The 18,942-nt window shown below is 37.2% G+C and overlaps 2 protein-coding genes across 2 annotated transcripts in view; one reads left to right on the top strand and one right to left on the bottom strand.

Moving 5' to 3' along the window:
* LOC136236446 (serine/threonine-protein phosphatase 4 regulatory subunit 2-like) overlaps positions 1-15,768 on the top strand; it is a 19,009-nt gene extending 3,241 nt beyond the window's left edge. Inside the window, exons 3-6 of the mRNA XM_066026600.1 lie at positions 6,561-6,654; positions 8,197-8,249; positions 14,713-15,016; positions 15,560-15,768. Of these exons, the coding sequence (XP_065882672.1) occupies positions 6,561-6,654; positions 8,197-8,249; positions 14,713-15,016; positions 15,560-15,574 (466 nt within the window). The 3' untranslated portion in view covers positions 15,575-15,768. The remainder of the gene's footprint in view (positions 1-6,560; positions 6,655-8,196; positions 8,250-14,712; positions 15,017-15,559) is intronic.
* On the bottom strand, positions 15,620-18,942 carry LOC136236442 (E3 ubiquitin-protein ligase PDZRN3-B-like). The gene is made up of 7 exons (XM_066026596.1): positions 18,338-18,942; positions 18,130-18,216; positions 17,269-18,033; positions 17,050-17,142; positions 16,918-16,980; positions 16,534-16,632; positions 15,620-16,134 (listed from the first exon to the last, which is right to left on the bottom strand). Exons 1-7 carry the CDS (start codon positions 18,881-18,883, stop codon positions 15,823-15,825), a joined length of 1,965 nt encoding a protein of 654 aa, XP_065882668.1. The 5' UTR covers positions 18,884-18,942; the 3' UTR covers positions 15,620-15,822.

Raw genomic sequence — 18,942 nt, 5'->3', positions numbered from 1 at the left:
TTAGCCAATTTCCCTTAACACTATCATGTTTTCGCTTGGTTTAGTGGTCGAATTGGGCTAAATACAGCCACCCGTAATGGCAATTAAAACGAATAATTACTGAAATATTCGTGTTACTTTACGCAATCATTAATCATGGGGTACTACACCTGTTCGATACTCTTGGTTTCTATTATATACTCTTGTTATAAATAGAAACTGCTTTTTGTAATATAGGGTAACTAGTGTAACAAAATTTTGTAAAGGGTACATTGCACAAGGATGTTACCGTGGTAACACTTCTGAATGTGATAATTGTAATTGAAGCAGTTCAAAATGTGATCCAGTGAATACCATGAATTCAGTAACACATATGCAGTGTATAAACTGTCGTGAACTGTGTATTCAAAAATTGCCATGAATTCATTCATAACAATTTTAATAATATATTTTACAAACAGAATAAGTTTCGAATTTTCCAATAGTAAATACACTAGTGAGCAGCCATTACCACGCACTTCAACACAAAGCTATGTACCAACAGGCTGTCTTAAATGTTGTCCAATTGTCTCGTTTATTTCATGCAAGTTCTAAGATCAGTGGGGTAGTTGTATTTCCTCGATCACTCAATTACTATTGTGTACTTTGTATTCCATGAATTTGATATAATATATTGTTGGAACTGTATGAATACCTGGTTAATGGTCCCTTAAGTTGTCATCCCATCGTGGCCGAATATTTCCCTTACATGGCCTACATATATATGTATTAAAGGAAGGGAACTGGTAAAGGGAAGAAGAACTGTGTGTTCTGTTTATGTGACCATTTTCCCTTCTTAGTAGCATAATGGGGGTGATATGCTTTTCTAAGTACATCACGGTGTATGATTTTATCGTGTGTGGTTCAGTAACCATGGTTAATATCATTGGTTGCTTTGGTTATAACTGCATCTGGTAAATATTACACTGATGTCTTGTGTATTACATCATTACATGTCATGTTACATATTTAATTGGATTTTGTGTATGACAAAAACAACCCCGTGTTAAACAGGTGCATGCCCTGCAGCCAGCCGAATCGAAGGTTGGCTGGGGGATATGCGCCTGATTACTGTAATTGTTTTGTGTGCATGAGTGTGTGTGTCATTTTGTCCACATAAGCAAATAGTTTTCAGGGGTTAATCTAGGGGGGGGGGGGGATGGGGCACAGGCTCCCCCTGGGTTAGCCATTGCCCCCCCTAGGTTTATACCTAAAGCCTTGAGAAATGGAAAGGTTTAATTGATCCCAAAGTTGTATAATCCAATGGTCAATATTTAATGGTATCACAGTAAAATTTCACCAAAATTGAGTATATTAACACCTAAATTTTCAAAATTTTCCCTGGGGGAGCGTGCCCCCAGACCCCCCTAGAATCCAAAGCGACTTACTTCACCCCCTCTAGGTTAATATTCTGGGTTGAGCCCTGGTTTTGTTTCAAAAGCAGGCACATGTGCTTTGTGAACATTGTGTTACATTTTTCAAGAAGCTAAGCTTTATGCTGAGGCCGCTAGTTTGAAATTCGAGTTAAATTGGGTTAAAGAACACGACTTTCCTAATAGGCTACATGGACGTAATACAACCAAAAAAACAGCATAATATATTAATAGGCTTTGTAGGATACCAGGAAAATGAATTTTTTCGAAGAGAAAGGGGGAATATCCCATATTTACATGAACAGCCTTGAGGCTTTTTCTAAACAATCACATGGAAAAACACAATACATACACTATAAAACAATTGAGAAGCTAATTTTGTGCTTAAATTACAGTTTGTTAGAGTTACGCTTCCTTAACAGTGCATAGCAACATAATTACCGAATTATCATGAATTACAAAATACAATAAATTATTGGGGCGAGCTCCACACACTAGCGAGTTGATGATACATATGTATCATTCACAGGCAATTACAAGAAACTTACATATAAGGCTGGTACGTACATTTATAGCATGAATAGTAACTGGTGTGATTTACTTACACTCCATATAAGGCTGGTACATATAATTGGCGTGATTTACTGACACCCCATATAAGACTGGTACATAATGTGAACAATAACCGGGCACTCCATATAAGGCTGGTACATACTTATTCTTTATTTTTTGTGCATCGTCCAAATGGATTGCTCCCTAGGCATCGCAAAGAACTTAACAGATTACAAATGGAAAGGAATTGAGAAGGGCAGGGACAAACAGAAACGCCAGAACAAGCAGAGATAAGAAGAGCTGCACGACAGGCATAGACTGATCGCTTATCTACAGAACAACTGCTTTTACAACAGCAAAAAACAGTTTACAATGTTAATTCCCAACTGACGCTCAAGTAGTGGTACTCAAATAGATCATGATACAAGTGCCACCAACACTGCACAGTTTTCATGCCAGGTTTTATCAACCAAGCTTCATTGTTATCAACCAAGTTTCATTGTTATAATGACAAAACTTCATGCATATATGGATTCTTTGCAATTACTTAAATGTAGCTAAAGTGTGTCTACATATTTTGCCTACTAGCAAATTATCTTTCAATTTTACATAATCCTGCACATTCTTCTGTAAAAAATACCAAAACACAACATAGGTTTACATAGCATATGTATAGCTAATCTTCAACCATGCACAAATATAGTTGTATACAACTCAACTCGCTCAGGCTCACCCCACGATATTGTTAACGTCTGTCTAGTAGTATTTAATTATCTAGCTGAATTAATAATAGCAATAGCATGAATATAAACTAAATTATATACATGGTTGATTAATTACCTATTTAGTTAGAAATGGGATAGTTATAGCCTGGTTTTTAGAAGTAGCATGACATCTACTTGTTTTTACGTCAAAAACTATTGCCCTTGAAATATTTAGGTTATACTGTAAGATGCAAGCTGAGCTAGGGTTGGGAGGTATTTAGGTATTAGTAGTCAATAAAGGTATTTTTCAGATACCGAAGTGGTTTCTAAAAATACCGAATACCGGATTTGATGTAGTAATTAATTTTGGTGGTTTAGTGGTGACCATACGTACATGAAGTCAAGCCCCATACAGCCATGTTCACGCTGTGTTCAGAGCAATGAGTGCATGTTAAAGTATTCACAATGTTTTTTTTACTTTTTGGGATACTTCAAAACTTACTTTGTGGCACAATATTATTGTTGTTTCATTTGTTTCTTTTAAAACAATAAGCACAAATCATAGCTAACCCATGTTTAAAAGGTATTTAGTGATACCGAGGAATTTTTCCTAATACCATACTGTTCTTCAAAAATGCAATACCGCCCATCCCTAAGCTGAGCATGCAAAGCTAAGCCCTTTGAAAGAAATATTACCCTGATATTGAATTTCTGAGTATTTTTGCTAGAGAAATATGCTTGAATAATGTACAGTAGTGTATACTTTCTATGTCAGTCACACACCCCTAACTATACGGGAATTAATCTTAGAGGCAGGGCTCAACCCAGAATATTAACCTAGAGGGGGCGAAGTAAGTTGCTTTGAATTCTGGGGGGCATGCTCCTCCAGGAAATTTTTGAAAATTTAGGTGTAAATATACTCAATTTTGCTGAAATTTTACTGTGATGCCATTGAATATTGACCATTGGATTATACAACTTTGGGATCAATTAAACCTTTCCATTTCTCAAGGCTTTAGGTATAAACCTGGGGGGGGCAATAGCTAACCCAGGGGGGCCTGTGCCCCCCCTCTAGATTAACCTTTATGCAGTATGGCTGGATTAATTGCAGAGGTGCTACTTGTACTGTTCTTCATTTGTACTGCGATGGAACATAGCTGAAACTGAAGCGGAAAGGCCACTTTGTATTTTAGTAGTGGGGTGTGCGCTCAGTCATGCAATTATTTATTATAATAGATCTGGCACCATTCTTTCCTTTGATGTCGTATGCAATGGTTTCTATGTTGGTACAAAAAAAACGTAAACAAGCAAGTATAGAAATTTTGCATTTGGGCAGGGATCATATTGAAGTAAAAGCAATGAACAAGGGAGGTTGCCTACACTTGCAGCTATACTAGTGGGCATTTAACCCTTAAGCCTGCAAAGAACTTTGGGGAATATATATTTACATATTACAGGCATACTTGGCGACTTTAAATGGGGTAACTTGAGTCTTTCTGTTTAAAGTAACATTGGTTGAAACTCTTTTACCTGGGCTACTAGGAGAAGTTTAAATGAACACTGTAATTACAATTGCTTACTTGTTATGAAGTGTTGAAGGGTTGTGAAGTGTTGAAGGGTTGTGAAGTGCTTGTCTGTCTTGGGATATCCTTACCACTTTAGTTTTGATTGTGGGTTTAATCATGTGAGTAATAGATGTCTTGATGGAGAATTTAATGGATAATTGAACAACGTTGATTGCAAGTAGATAGGAACAACCACCATTGAGTTATGATCAATTTGTAAAGGGTTTGTGTGTTTATTTACCGAAAAGCTGCTTACACGGCAGTTTTTAGCCTTACAGTTTAACATTAGGGTAAAAGGGTAAAACCCTAGGTACCATTTTAATCCTTATTACATCACAAGTAGAATAGTGTAAATTGTGTAGCGATAGGAAGTACACTTCAAAAGTTACAGCGCTTTGACTAATTGGTCCAGTTTTCTGGCCTATGTGGGTTAACTATAATCCCTACTAAGTGTGATCACCTGGCAGACTCCTGTAAGCATTCAAGCGTTAATCGGATGGCTGCAGGTTCGAGGCTGCCCAGGTCCAGCCATGGATGTTTTCTCCTTTCTCCACCTTTTCAAACACACTTTATGTAACAACCTTAAACAGGCAGTAGGACCAGGTGTCCTACAGACCTTCAGCACTTGTGCTGTAAAGCCTTAACAAACAAAACAAAACAAACAAAAAGTCCGAATTAAATATATAGATCTCTGCTTTTTATTTCTATGATCTCTAAGTTTTTTCCTTACACCTGTATAATTAGTCACCTTGGTTATATTGTAAGCTCAAATTAGTAAATAATTACAATGATCTCATGTTACAAAGAGTGTCACCTCTTAGATGTGAAACTGCATTCACAACGATTGGTTTGGACAATAAACTTTGATCTTATAATATGAACTGTTTTTCTTTCTAAGCAGCACAACTGCCTCACTGTACTGCTAGTTTCCCTCTATACATTAAGTTTTTCTTTTGCATTTACTTGATAAATTGAAATAAGCATTAGTTATAGCAAAAGTTATGAGCATTTCTTACAAGATTTTCAAGGTGTGTTCTTGGATTAAATATGACATGTAGTGACAATAAAAATCTAGTTTCTATATATATTAATTATTTACATAATATTCCAGTACCTACAAGCAGTTACCATTTATTTTTCTGGTACCAAACATTACCTATGACAAGGTACTCTTGTACTCTTATTGTTTGCAAAACAGAAATGTGATATCCACTGAGAACATATAGCCAGCAGCACCCATTGTGGTTTAATAATCAGCTTACCTAATTCAATTGGTACAGTACTAGGGTTGGGACAAAGTTTAAAATTCTAGTTATAAAAAACTGCTTCTAGTTAAGCCAAAAAAAAAACATTTATTGTACCCTTTTTCATAGCAGCATATGAAAGGCTGTAACAGTGGTGGCTTATAGATATTCCTTCTTAAATCATGAGCCATGTGATTTCTGTTATTGCCTTTTTAATGCATTTTGAAAGTTAAATTTCAGGGGAAGTTAGCTTGTGTCATCTTGATTTCATCTTGATTTTGTGAGATTTCAATTAACCAATTTTAATCTCAACACCTCATCATCATGACCCCTCACAACCTTTAGATACTTTTGATTTTGCCAAGCACCAGTGAGAAATTGGACCTCAGAATAGGCTGCCTTCTCTGGTTAATTTTTAAAATCCTCATTGCACAACATCTACCTCTGTTTATGACCACTTCATCACTTTATAGGTCATCCTTTCTTAGTATTGAGGTTTTGTATTGATTGATGATCTGATTACCCAATTAAACAGACCTGAAAATTGTTACATATACAATTAATGTACACATCAAACATCTCAATGATATTAGTGGTAGCAAGGGGAAGAAAAATTAAGGAATATTATGTTTTTTTCGATAAAGAATATTTTCACTGCTAAGATGTAATATAATATATTAGTTTTAATTTCTTCCACTGAAAACCTCAAGCTTTCATATACTTTGACACTTACATGGTCTGGGCTAGGCCTTAGTTAATTTGTCTGTAGTATAAGGCACCAAAATTTGTACCATTTTGTAGTACTTAATTTGTTTTAAAACATGAACATGTGTATGTACTTTGATTCCCTACCAGATTTGCCCACAGCAGCCAGCAGCTGTGTTAAGTGTACTGGGTTGTCACCTTGTTGCAATACAGTACCTCCATGAATGGGATCTGTGTATCTGTATGACTGGAGTGGCTCCTCCTTAGCAACATTTATTCTATGTAATTTTTGATGCAATATAGTTTTTTTAGTATCTGTAGGGACAAAGTATGAAGTTGTGCATTGGTGTAACATAAGATGAGTTGTTTGTTTACATGTTGTTCTTTTTTTGCCATCAGGCCACCCTTTACTGTTCAGCGATTGTGCGAGTTGTTAGCAGAACCCAAGAGGTGGTATAAGAGGAGATCACCATTCCTCCATGGATTAGAGAAGGTGCGTATGTGTAGTGTGTATGCACACGTATATTATGCCTTGTAGTACAGTATGTTACACTGTTATTGGATTGCTAGACTATATGGACAGCAGTACATAACTACATATCCTTCACTGACTGTTCTGATGCATCCAAATGTGAACCATTCATGATGATGAACACATTGTGTACATCAACATATCATTGAAGTGTAGCCTTTGATGTTGTAGGGATTCATGTGGTCTAAAATGTTTTTAGCCTAACTTTTAAAATGGTTGATTTCCCAGCAGTGACTGGTACATGTGTTCAGTTGGTACTCATAGCAACTCCTGGGTTACTGTTTAGTGTCTTGTGGAGCATATAACCATTGCTTCAGTAATGTGTATTTTGTAACCTAGTAGATGTATTCATTGAAAGAGTTTCATGGATACATAGAAGCACGTTTCAGTTTTTAATCCCTGGCAGTATATTTGTTTGAACATAAATACTATACTAATAACATGGGATCGTTCTTCGTTGTTTAGGAGGTAATTAATTTGGTTGTTACATTGTATACTTTGCTATCTCAGTTGCTATGCTCTGTTATCACAGGACAGTAATTGGCACACATTCCAGGAGCTGTAAGTTTGTCCGCATGAAGCCAAGATTTGTATTTGTTACACTAAGCCACTCTAGCTTCAAAATAATTACAGTTGTTGTCAGGAGGATGCTTAGAAATACCCAATGGGTACACAAACTATGTGACTTCATACCTTGTTATCACTGAAAAAGCTCTGGAGAAGGTGTTGAACTATATCAACATGTGGAAAAAAAACCATTTGAATAGTCTCAACTTTAGCCATTAGTTTATACTATATATATATATATATATATATCTCTCCAAAGACATGGCAAGGCTTAAACACTGCGGTTTTGTTGTGTTGCCTGATTAACGTTGTGCTGTGAGACAACTAGGGTTGTATAGCATAGAAATACTCACTCATACTTCGTACTATGCACTTACCTTTGTTCTAAGCAAAGTTGACGTCTAAATTATCAATCCTTTTGTACCCCTTCACTAACTGAAAGGCAAATCCACAAAAGTACAAGGAGCATGTATCCAGGATGTACACATTATATTGAGTCCACCAACAGAGCTTCCAATCCCATGTTATTAGTATAGTATCTATGGCCATCGTACTGTGTGTATGTCCTGCACTGATGTCTAGCATCTAAATGGTGCACTGGTGTCCCAGGGATGTGTTGCTGGGTTAGGTGGTGATCATACATATGCAGCCAAAGGCTTTACTTTTTGTTTTTGTGTGTGTACTTTATATACATTTGCATATAAAGTGTGCCATGCACACTTCATGACACACATATCTGTTTATGTTTCATATTACTTACATCACATCAACAGACAACACATTCTAATCTGATGTAATCCTTTTTCCCAACAAGTTCCACAGGATAATGACATGACATTATTTCATCACTTATGACAATAGCATTATCTACTGACTACTATTAATAACACTTAGTTTAGTATATGGTGACCTTTACATAGTGACGTCTTGTTACAGATACTCCTAGTGGTGTCTACTGTTGAACCTGACCTCTCATGGATGTCTGAACAGTGAGTGTATTTTTCATTATTGATACCCCTATTAAGACGCATGGGGAGGTTGATTACGTGTCATCAACCATCTTGTAGTTTCAAAGAAGGTTGACTCTAACACCTCAGTATTGAGTATTCTAATGCACGAATTACATATCGACGTAAGTTTCTCTTGAGCCCTTTTTCCTCTAAAACATTGTGTGGTTTTCATATACTACTATACGTACTTCTCATGAATACGTGACAAAAGGACTTCAAAAAAGCAGTACCGATTTCAAGCGCCATGATAGGGTTATGACACGTGACCGACCTCCTCTGACACATATGTGTTCATGAAAGATTTTGATTGCAATGAAGATCATTGCAAAAATCAGTCACGTATTTGTGGTATCCATTTTTTTTTAAAGTCTGTTGTACAGTAGGGAAAAACATTTTTCGGCAATATTAAATCAATTACTACACTCTTTCATAATACAATGCTTCACTTGCTGAGTTGCAAAGTATATAAACCCAGCTTTGTTACAATAATTTCCTTGTATGTATCTGTGCTGATGTGCAGGTAACAGTGTGCATCAATGCATGACTCAATTTTGAAATACATAAAGAATCTGTAATACAGTAATCTAGATGTGCGTACTAACAACATATATACGTTGTATTGTTTAGCCATATGCACAAGTTTTGCATCTTGGTACACTAAAGTAAACTGCTGAAATTTCAATCACACCTTGACAAGACATTTATATGTTCACATCATTTCTATTCTGCAACCTTGCATGTGTCATTGAATGGCAGTCATACAGGATGATCCTCTGATCATTACCTTTCCTCCTCAGTATCACTATTTCCTGTCACTAATTTGATTGAAAGTGAAAAATACACTCTGGACAGGAAAATTGCCAGCACTAGTGTGCATGATCAAAGGAAATCAGATCAGTGTAATGTGATTGTCCTACCACATACAACCACAGACATTATTTATAATTGATGATTACATCAGGATTACTATAAAAAAAGATTATCCAGATAGTGCTGGGAGAGGAGTGCCAAAATGCCATTGAAACTTTTAAGATATGAAATTTCACTGTGCTTAAGCCTGTAGTTCCGGGTTAACTATTGTGCATAGTACAATAGTTGAACATTAAACTAAACATTGTGTTCTATTATGGCTTAGTTGGTTCTACCAATGCGCGTGATTTTATTATATGCATTTAGTGTAAACAACAGTGCTTCACGTATAAACATTTGTATTATAATTTGTAAACTGTTTCAACTACCAGATGTGTACTTGTGGTGTATCTAGTCGCAAATGATTGCATCAGTAGTTTCTACTAAAAAGACTCAGTCAATAAAATTCCATAGTATGGATTTTGATCCCAGCAGGTCTGGTTCAATACACCTTCACCTCTGAACGAGGACACCCTTTAAATTGCAGTAAACAAATTGGTCTTAAAGTGCACACTTTTAAGAGGTTCCATTTAAGTCAAGAAACCATTACACATGCACAGATGGTAATAGTGTGCAAATTAAATTATACGAACAATAACACTGATAAGTTAACTGATAGAGTTTCACAATTCTCTCCCCCTTCACTACCACTCACAATACAGTGTAGTGTTGGTGGTTTCTGTTTTGCACAAGTTTCTTGACCAGTAAATGGTAGTCACTATGTCTACACTGTTGACATTGTGTGTACATCAACACACTAACTGATGTAGAGTTGATTCCAATTAGAGACAAGGGATAGGTCTGCAGGCTACTATGTGTTTTATCACATTGTATTGTTATTTGTTGGTGAGGTAAACATTTCCACCACATTTCATCAAATTTTATTTCATTCACTTTTTGTGCCTTGACATGTTGGAACATAAGAGTCATTTGAAAAATATTTGTACTAGTGTTCTGGTAAGAAGAGCAAATTAAAGAGCTACCATAAGTACAACTGTCACAAGTCTATGCAGACTTCTTGCAAAGCTTTCCCTGAGCTTAATGAACCTTTTCCCTTCTGAAAACATCTTTTGCTCTCTACACTGGTATAATCTCAGTATCACGTATCACTATAGCCTTTAGTACTGTCAAAGTTGGGTAAAAGTACCGCCAGATTCATGGGTATTTTACATGCCCCCAGACCTCCCACCCCCAAACACACTATACAGCATTGCATTTTCTTAGTCAATGCCTCCCCTTGATGTTGGAAAACCTTATTTTACCACACCGCAGGTTTGAGAATTCCCTGCAAAACTTTTGAATAATTGCAACCTTCTAGTACAGTAACTACACCTTTGTGGGTGGTGAGCGGCATCCTGTACTGACATACAAAATCACTGCTATTCCTCCTTCTCCCAGCATTCTATAGTTACAGGTGTATGGTGAACCTTTTGGCAATACAAAAAGCAGAAGCATATCGATCTCAAGATGTCATTGTTGCTCGAGCCTTGGAGCCAGTTGCATAGTTAGCTAGTAGCAGGTTCAGTTGTAGTGATTCGTTCATAAGCAAGAATTCAGCCTTCCCTAATAACATAAGCAATGCCTACCTTGCTAGCCAATCCCAAGGTGGCAATATTAAGATCCTTAGTTTGTTGCTCAGTTTTGTTAATCCCACCAATATAATGCAAAAGTTTTGATGCTGAACTTCTACTGATTTACAGTGTGTTCACACAAGCAATTATTTAGTCATGGAACTAATTGATTAGTCATCATACATAATCAACAGTCGTGTTTTATTTTGTCTTGCAATCTAACATCAAAGCAGAAGAAGCAGAAGTAATATACATACTCATACTTATGCTGTTGGTAAAATTTCGAGAATAAATTTTGCAGATTGCCACCGTTCAAATTTTTGAAAAAAGGGGGAGAATTTTACTTCTTCAAGATCTTTTTATGTTGTAATGCTTAATTAATGCAATTTTGACAGCTGCAAATATTGAGGGGCAGATAGCTGCCAATCCATGAAAAATTCCCCATCGATAAAAACTGTAAACCTTCAAGGCATTCCTTATCGTGGAATTTTTGAGAGATGAAAAAAGCATTTTTATTCACAAAATTCAATGGTAATATGTAACCTATGATTAATATATTTTGCGAAGCTGTTATTACTCATGAAATTCGCAAAAAAAAAAAAATTGTCCTTGCCTAATATGTGTAACTAACCGTGGAGGGTGGGGTAGTTGCAGGTAAGTGTGTGCATGTGTAGCCTGTGTAAAGTGAGTTATACAGCTATAACCATGTCTTCTTACCTATGGCTTATAGTGTCTACTTGTATAATATTTACTTGTGAAGACGAGTGAATAATTGTGTGCGATATGTAAACAATTGTTCTTTGTGTATAAATATTTAGTACTATAATATGTAAACTATAATGATCAGAGGAAATAGATAATTCCTGCTACAAGTGGGATCATACCAGAAATGATATTACAAAAATATCACCAATTTTACGAAAATCCACAGCATTTTTTGAAATTTATTTTAAAATTTCTATTGATTCTGAAAAAAAGAAAAAAAACAAAAACTTTACTATATACCAAATGTAATCCAGACACTCCCACAGTATCCCTTAGTACATAAGCTAAACCTTGGTAATATGGGCAGTCATTGGTCTGTCCATACCACATGGCTTCCAGTGTAAATGAACTTTAGACATATAATAGTGTGCTGATGGACTAAGTGGTAGAGTTTCAGATTCTTCCCTTCACACTATGTATTGTGTTGTGTTAATGGTTTCTGTTTTGTACAAGTGTTCCCAGGCCAGCTAGCATCTAGCAGCCACAGTGTCTACAAGGTTGACAATACATGTTCTATAACATAGTATGTGATGTAGAATTATACCAATTAGGGATAAGGGCCAAGCCTGCAGGCTAGCCCATATGACATGTTGAATGACCAGCTGAAAGGTGTGGCCATAAAGTCACACACATTAAACACTAACTATCCATTGATGTTATTGTTAGCAGCTGTGTGTGAAATGCAACCAATCAAATTGTGGGGGAAACTGTTCAAAATTTCTTGCAAACAAAGCACAAATTTGTGCAAATAAAGCTGTTGTCTGTTTTTACATTTGACCAGATCAGTGCATTGCATTTGAATGGAACGGTGATCCCACACCCGGACATATACTTGTTCTTGTATTACCTAATTGTTGATGGCCAAATTTTAATATGGTGGCTTTTGCAAAAGGTCCTGTGTGCTTCAATGTACCTATTCTTACTGTGTTTATGGGTCAAAGTTTACATGATGTAAAATGATGGAATATGACATCAGTATTTGGGATGGTCTGGCCTGCATGTACTATTTTGGTTGAATCAATAGCAACAATTTCACAGTCTAAGTGTGCAGCCATCTTTTCCACCCTTAACTGATACAGTTTTCCCATTAACACGTCACTATGGTTACTGCAGTGATGTGTTATATTATTATAGTATAGTGGTAACCACTAGTAATTGTTGTATACAAGCTCATTACAGCTTTACAACAGCTTGTTGTACTTCTAAGGCTTGTAGTGGTACCATTTCTCAAGGACTCTCCAAATTAAGAGCTGGAACATTAGGTTTGGCTATTACCTGTCACTGGACTAAAGGACTACCCAGAATGTGCTTCTTGGTGCATCCATACCTTCTTGGTAAAAAATAACAATTGCCTTGTTTGTACTATTCTGATGTTGGATCAACACAAGTTGTGTACTGTGTAATTGATTGTATTAAGCTAATGATGGCGTGATTGTGTTTGTAACATTGCACCTTCTTAATAAAAATAGTATAGATTGATGAGAGTCAGGTAACATTAGTCTAGACCAATAGGTTCTATTTATAGTACACGGGTAACTGCCTACCCATTTGTACTCCTGTATGTGTGTGTGTGTGTGTTGTTTATTTAATATCCTTCAACCTTAGTAGGAGAAGTGACCGTTTTATCACTTAGGAATGCGGTGCACACTTACAGTACAATTGATGTGGTGAAGTCATATATTAATTCTGTGTGGCAGCAGGCAGTAGTGTTGTTGTGCAAAAGAATACCCACTTGCTAGCCTTAGCCATTAAAGGTTGCCTCATTATCTCAAGGCTATCTGGTGTTGGTTTAAACCATGAGCTCTGAGCAGTGCTTATACTGCAGGACGTCTGGCCACCAAGTTATAAGGCGTCTTGAAACCTGCCAGGCCGTATTTTTAATATATCTCAGCGACTAAATGATTATGTGGTGGATTAAGTGTCCCTGTGCTGTCATTTCAGTGGGTGCCAAATTACTTATAATGTAACACTTTTTGTGAAGAAGTATTGCCCAGTTTTATACAGTGTATTGTTAGTGAGAGGAGTTATAATCACTTAATGTGTGCAGGAACAGCTGGTGTAGTCAAGCTGTCTCTAAGCTGATTGGTTTGTAATTGTACTGGTTTACATGATTGTACTGGTTCAGACCTGCCAAGCTCTTTGAATCTCATTGAACAAATGTAACCACCTTAATTATTACACCTATGTTTCCCCTTACTCTTAGTTCTTGTTTCCTCTTGCTTAGAGTGTCTTTGTCTTTGCAATCTCTGTCATATTTTTCAGTGGGACTGTTTTGCATTTGGTGTTAATCGCTTTACAACATCACACTGTATGCTGTCTGTTGTGTGTTGTTCTTAAAGTGTCCATGACCTTGAACTTTAGGAATGTGTTTTCAGTTTGTGACCAATGGGCGCCATGCATTGTCAATAAACTTACCTTGTGTTCTTGGAAAGGCAAGGACAGTGGTGTTTTATAATGTTGTCTTGCTGCCCTACAGGTGGTAGGTCTCCATTTGGGTAATGCCCAGTTTCACGCAAGATTGCACAAAACTTCCATAACTACTAGTTGTTTATGGTGTATAAATCAACCTTTTGCTTGCTTGACCACAGAGGTTGGGCCAGCTAGATTCACCCAACTGGAGCTTACAAGAGTGGTGATGTTGCCTTGTAGTGTATTCAGTAATATAGAGTTTTATTCCCAGCCATCAGCTGTTTAAAAAAAATACACTAAATACTTGATAGCTAATGTAGGGTATTATTGTATGCCTTTGTAGGTCAGGGGACATTGTATAATATTTAGTATATTGTAAAAAATGTGGGAATAGTCTGTAGTCTAGTCTTTGCACAACTGTTAGGCTAAGAGAATGTGTATTGTAAGGATGTAGTCCAGCCTTTTGTTGTACATTTGGCACTGGCTTGTAATTCACTTGTCAAATTAGCGCAAAATGGATGTCATTTTATTCAGCACTTGAATGTGTTGATGTAATGCCACATGTTAGCCTGCCACACCTTCAGCGTAAATTACATTTACTTCTTTGTCTGTTCTGCTGGTCGAAGCTGAAGCCATTAGTATATGGTTGCTATGGACAGCTAGTGAATGATGAAGTGACAGTTTTAATGTGTTAATTGTATTATTTCATCTACCATTCATGAGTGTTAAATGGCTTTTCCACCTATATGAAGAGTGTTAATGGCATCTCTTGATATTCTTTTTAATAGGCAGCCAGTGATTTCAGATGAGGGTAAAGAACGATTGCTACCTCAGGAAGAACTGACCTGTGTGGAAGACATGATTGTTGCCGATGGGGAATCTAATGCTACCACTACTACTGGTGGCCTTAAGAGACCGCTAGTAGAACTATCTGAAGCAGACTCTACTGTTAGTAATGGTTTTGAGGACTCTGGTGCTATGCATCAACAAGATAATTTATCAAGTCCACCAGCTAAAAAACGCTGTACAGACTCCGATGAAGAAAGTAATTCCACCAGCGATGCCAGCTCAACCACCAGTGCACATGAAACTGTAAGCCTTAAAAATATTATAGAGAATGATGTTGCCCTGTCCCCTGTACTGGGAAAGTTTAATAGCAAATAACCCCTAGCTGTAAACAGCTACTAAAATCCCATTTGCTTTGTTGACAATTTATAAATGGCCCATGTGTCCATCCCAGCCAGTAAACAGTGACCTGATGAGCTGGCCAGTGATATACAGTGAATTGTGTGGGTGATGTGACCATATGTTGCAATGTATCTGGCTAAACAGTTGTATGGGTTTTGCTTTGGCTTTTGCTTTTGATTCTGGCTGGTTTTAACAGAAGCCAGTGGATAATGAAGGATTTCCCACTGTGATTTTTTGAGCTTATGAATAAATGAAAGTGAAGTGTGTTTATACTGGAGTTGCTAATCAACTGTATTGTAAAGATTGGCTACGTAGCTGTGTTGTGTGATTTTATGTCCTGTCTATGTTAGCTAAATATTTTAGGGTATAAGTCTTAAATATTTAATGCATGGAATTCAATTGTTAGTTCCAAATGGTTCCTAACATTTGCTTTTGTTTTGTCCACAGCTGCCAGAGGACTGAAATGGCAACACCTCCTTGTCTCAAGTGTGTATTTACAACAAAGAATTGTATTTGTTATTACATCTCTCATATTTTATTTCATATTTTGTTGTGAGAAAACAATATATTTACATCAGTGGTGTAATATATACATAGTGTGTATCATACAAGTTGTTAAAATAACAGTGAAATAAAATGGCAGAAAAAGTGGCAAAGGTACAGCGAGTGAAATTAACATTGCGATACAAAAAAAAAGTGAAAATGAATATTTACACTTGAGTTTCATTGGAGCTATATCTAGCTGTATGTAAATGTATACGACTTTCATTTAGTTCGTGGTTGTTTGAAGATGTTTCAGTGATTTGGTTCATGAAGTAACTGTAGAATCTTCCACTGTTCTCCTTCTCATCAGTCTTGTCTCCACGCTGCATTGAGTCATACTCCTGTGAATTGTAGCCGCTGGAATTTGACTTGCTGTCAGTTTTTGTTATGTGATTGACAGTTCTTGAGTCTAATGATCCACAGCTGTCGTATCTCCGCAAGCCACTCAGGGCACTTGATTCTTGTGCCGGGTTGGGTTTCTACAGTGTTAACAGAGATCATATAATCAATTCCAACTGACAGAAAAAGTATCTGTGACAGATGTTCACATTTAAAGTCATTCTGTTTTAGCTACTTAAATTTCCTTGTATCAAAAAGGATTTTGTGTGTGCGGCTTTCTGGCTGTGCATGCTCAGGTGTTTTACCAACCAAAACGTGCTACAACAAAAAAAACTCTCAACTTTCATAATGAAGGAATGTATGCTAAAGATGTAGAGTCTAGGTGTGTATCTTAACACTCCTTCACACATTCCGATAACCAGCACTCTTAATCTGTTTTAGATTCATTGCCCACCCTCCCCCACCGTCACAAAGTGTTACCTCATGAGTACTTAACTATATTCAGTGCAAAAGACAAGTAAGACTGCATCTATTGTTACCTTATGGATCGGGCGTGCCACAGACAAGACGATCTCTGGATCCTGCTCCAAAAAGTAGAGAATTGCTTCTTCAGTGTCAAAGACCTCAAATCCGTTCACCTTTAAGGGGAAATTTCAGAGGTTAATCTTGTGTTTCTTGTTTATTACAATTTCAGCATTTCTTAAATACCATTTGCAGTGGGGGCCAGAACACAACACACAGTACAGTATAAACTAGAGAGCAACCACAAGCCACTAAACAGCTTAACAGAAGGGCCACCCATTCCCTATAAACACAGTCAGCCATGTGATACACCACAGATTACCTTGTTAGAACAACTAATCAGTGATGTAATAACATTAGAAACTACTTCCATTAGTATAAACTAGTACATTCATACCTACCTTTGTAATTATGTCTCCAACTTGTAGCCTGGCATCTTGGGCAGCTATCCCATCAGGAAGGATCTAAAAAAAAAATTGAGATCAAAATACTGTTTCATAGAATACAAAAGACATCTGTTTTAACTAACTTACCTCCACAACATAGATGTTACTGTCTTCGGAGTTTTCGTCATATCCTAATGTTACACCAAGTCTACTTGACAGGTTCTTGTTTAACGTGATTTCCTAACGGATAAAAACTATAGTCACATTTCTGTACAATTTGTTACATAAAGCCAACCATTTATCACCAATTTGAAGTGACAACATGTGTTAACTAAGTGTCACCTTTGTACAACATTAAACACTCACTTCTAACTCATATTCGCCCATGTTCTTGATGTCGCGATATTTGGCCTTTGCCTTATTAGCTTTCATTGGGGAAGATGCACGTCTCTGTCGCTGCTGGATTTGCTTCATTTCTTTTTGAGTTCTTAATGAAATTCTGTACTGAGAGTTACGTTGTAGTGCTCCAGGTTGGTCTTGAGAGGGACTCTTGTCTCCACTTGAAAGTCCACTATCAGGGCCATTACTGATTGGAGAACCATCTCGCATATTTGCTGGACTGGATGATTGTCTAAGATGATGAGTTGGTGTTGATAATAATTCCATTGACTTTCTCGTTGCACTACCGAGTCCCAGTGCATTCTTTACAGTAGGAACAATCCTTTTCTTGATAGGTAAGCTAGGAGTCCTTGCCACGCTGACATTAGCACTTTTCTTAATGTTACTACTACTTGATGACGTCTGAATTGGTGAGATTTCTTTCTTAAATGATGTGCTAGCAGTAAAACTGTGTCTTGATAATGCTGTTGTTGATGAAGACAATGGCTGCACACGCGAGTTTCTTGGACTAAACGAGTTGTGTTTGCGTTCTCGTGTGTGTGATCTTCTTCTTGCTATTCTGTTTTCGGGCTGTGTTTTGGAACCAGCATCATATTGTGGTGAATATGGTTCAATTTCCTCATAATGGTGACAAGTTCTTTCCACAGTTATCGGCAAAGGATTTGACCTGCTCTTCAACATAAGGTCCACCACTTCATGGTGCATGAGGGTCGACACATCCACACCATCAACCTAACAAATATACCAACATTAGCACCAGAGAAAAATCACGCCCATGATTTATCAACGGATATTGCAATTTTTGGGTTTATGCAATAATAATTTTACCTTTAGTATTTTGTCGTTATCTAGCAGTCCTGCTTTATGAGCGGGGTAGCCTATTAATACTCCGTTGATTATGATATTGTCACATGCCTGCAAGCAAGTACAGTAGCTAATACCACCATAGACACGTCATAACTATAACATTTACAAATTCCTCGTAGTCGAAATAAATATACACACATAGCTAACTAGCTATAACAAAAATAGCTACCTTTTCTCCGCCAACAACGTGGAATCCCATGCTCTCTCCCTCCGTCTTGTTAATCCTTACAGTTACGGAGGTCTTTGTAGCCCCCCTCGTGGGAGAATCAGCTACGCGGTCAGCTAGGCTCTTTGTTGAAGGACTTGGCTTTATACTAAAGCTGTTTGATCGTGATGGGAGTTCAGGGCTGGTTGGCCAGCCTACCATAACTTTCTTTCTGCTGTCAACTGAAAAATCACAGTCAAATTCGTGCTCACTCAATTCAGCTAGCTTCATAATTTTCGTACAACCAGCTTTCCAGTTTGTACACTTGACAAACAGTCGAGATATTTCTTCTTCAATATCTGTAGCAGCACTTAGCTCAGGCACATCCACTGCTTTACAACCCAAGGGACACAGACCGTATCTGTCCAACCAATTTCTCAGACAACCGAAGCAAAACACGTGGCCACATTTCGTGCTAACTGGGCCACGTAGCACTTGACGACACAGTCCACAACTGTGACTCCTATCTATAAGGTCTAGAAACAGCACCGTCGGATAACCAGCTGCCATAACCAACACGTTACCAACTATAACTAACTACAAATTGCGATAACTATCAAGGTTAGTTA

Source organism: Dysidea avara, chromosome 10 (assembly GCF_963678975.1).
Source record: "Dysidea avara chromosome 10, odDysAvar1.4, whole genome shotgun sequence".
Taxonomy (NCBI): Eukaryota; Metazoa; Porifera; class Demospongiae; order Dictyoceratida; family Dysideidae; genus Dysidea; species Dysidea avara.
The sequence above is the reverse complement of the archived record's forward strand: the minus strand, read 5'-3'. Positions and strand labels throughout refer to the sequence as shown.

What these genes read in the sequence shown, in the direction of transcription:
- LOC136236442 (XM_066026596.1), bottom strand. Translation starts at nt 18,883, where the DNA reads ATGGCAGCTGGTTATCCGACGGTGCTGTTTCTAGACCTTATAGATAGG. An exon ending in ACGTTGTTGGCGGAGAAAAG is followed by an intron (nt 18,217 to 18,337) that starts GTAGCTATTTTT and finishes ACTTGCTTGCAG; the next exon opens with GCATGTGACAATATCATAAT. An exon ending in TGGGCGAATATGAGTTAGAA is followed by an intron (nt 17,143 to 17,268) that starts GTGAGTGTTTAA and finishes TTTATCCGTTAG; the next exon opens with GAAATCACGTTAAACAAGAA.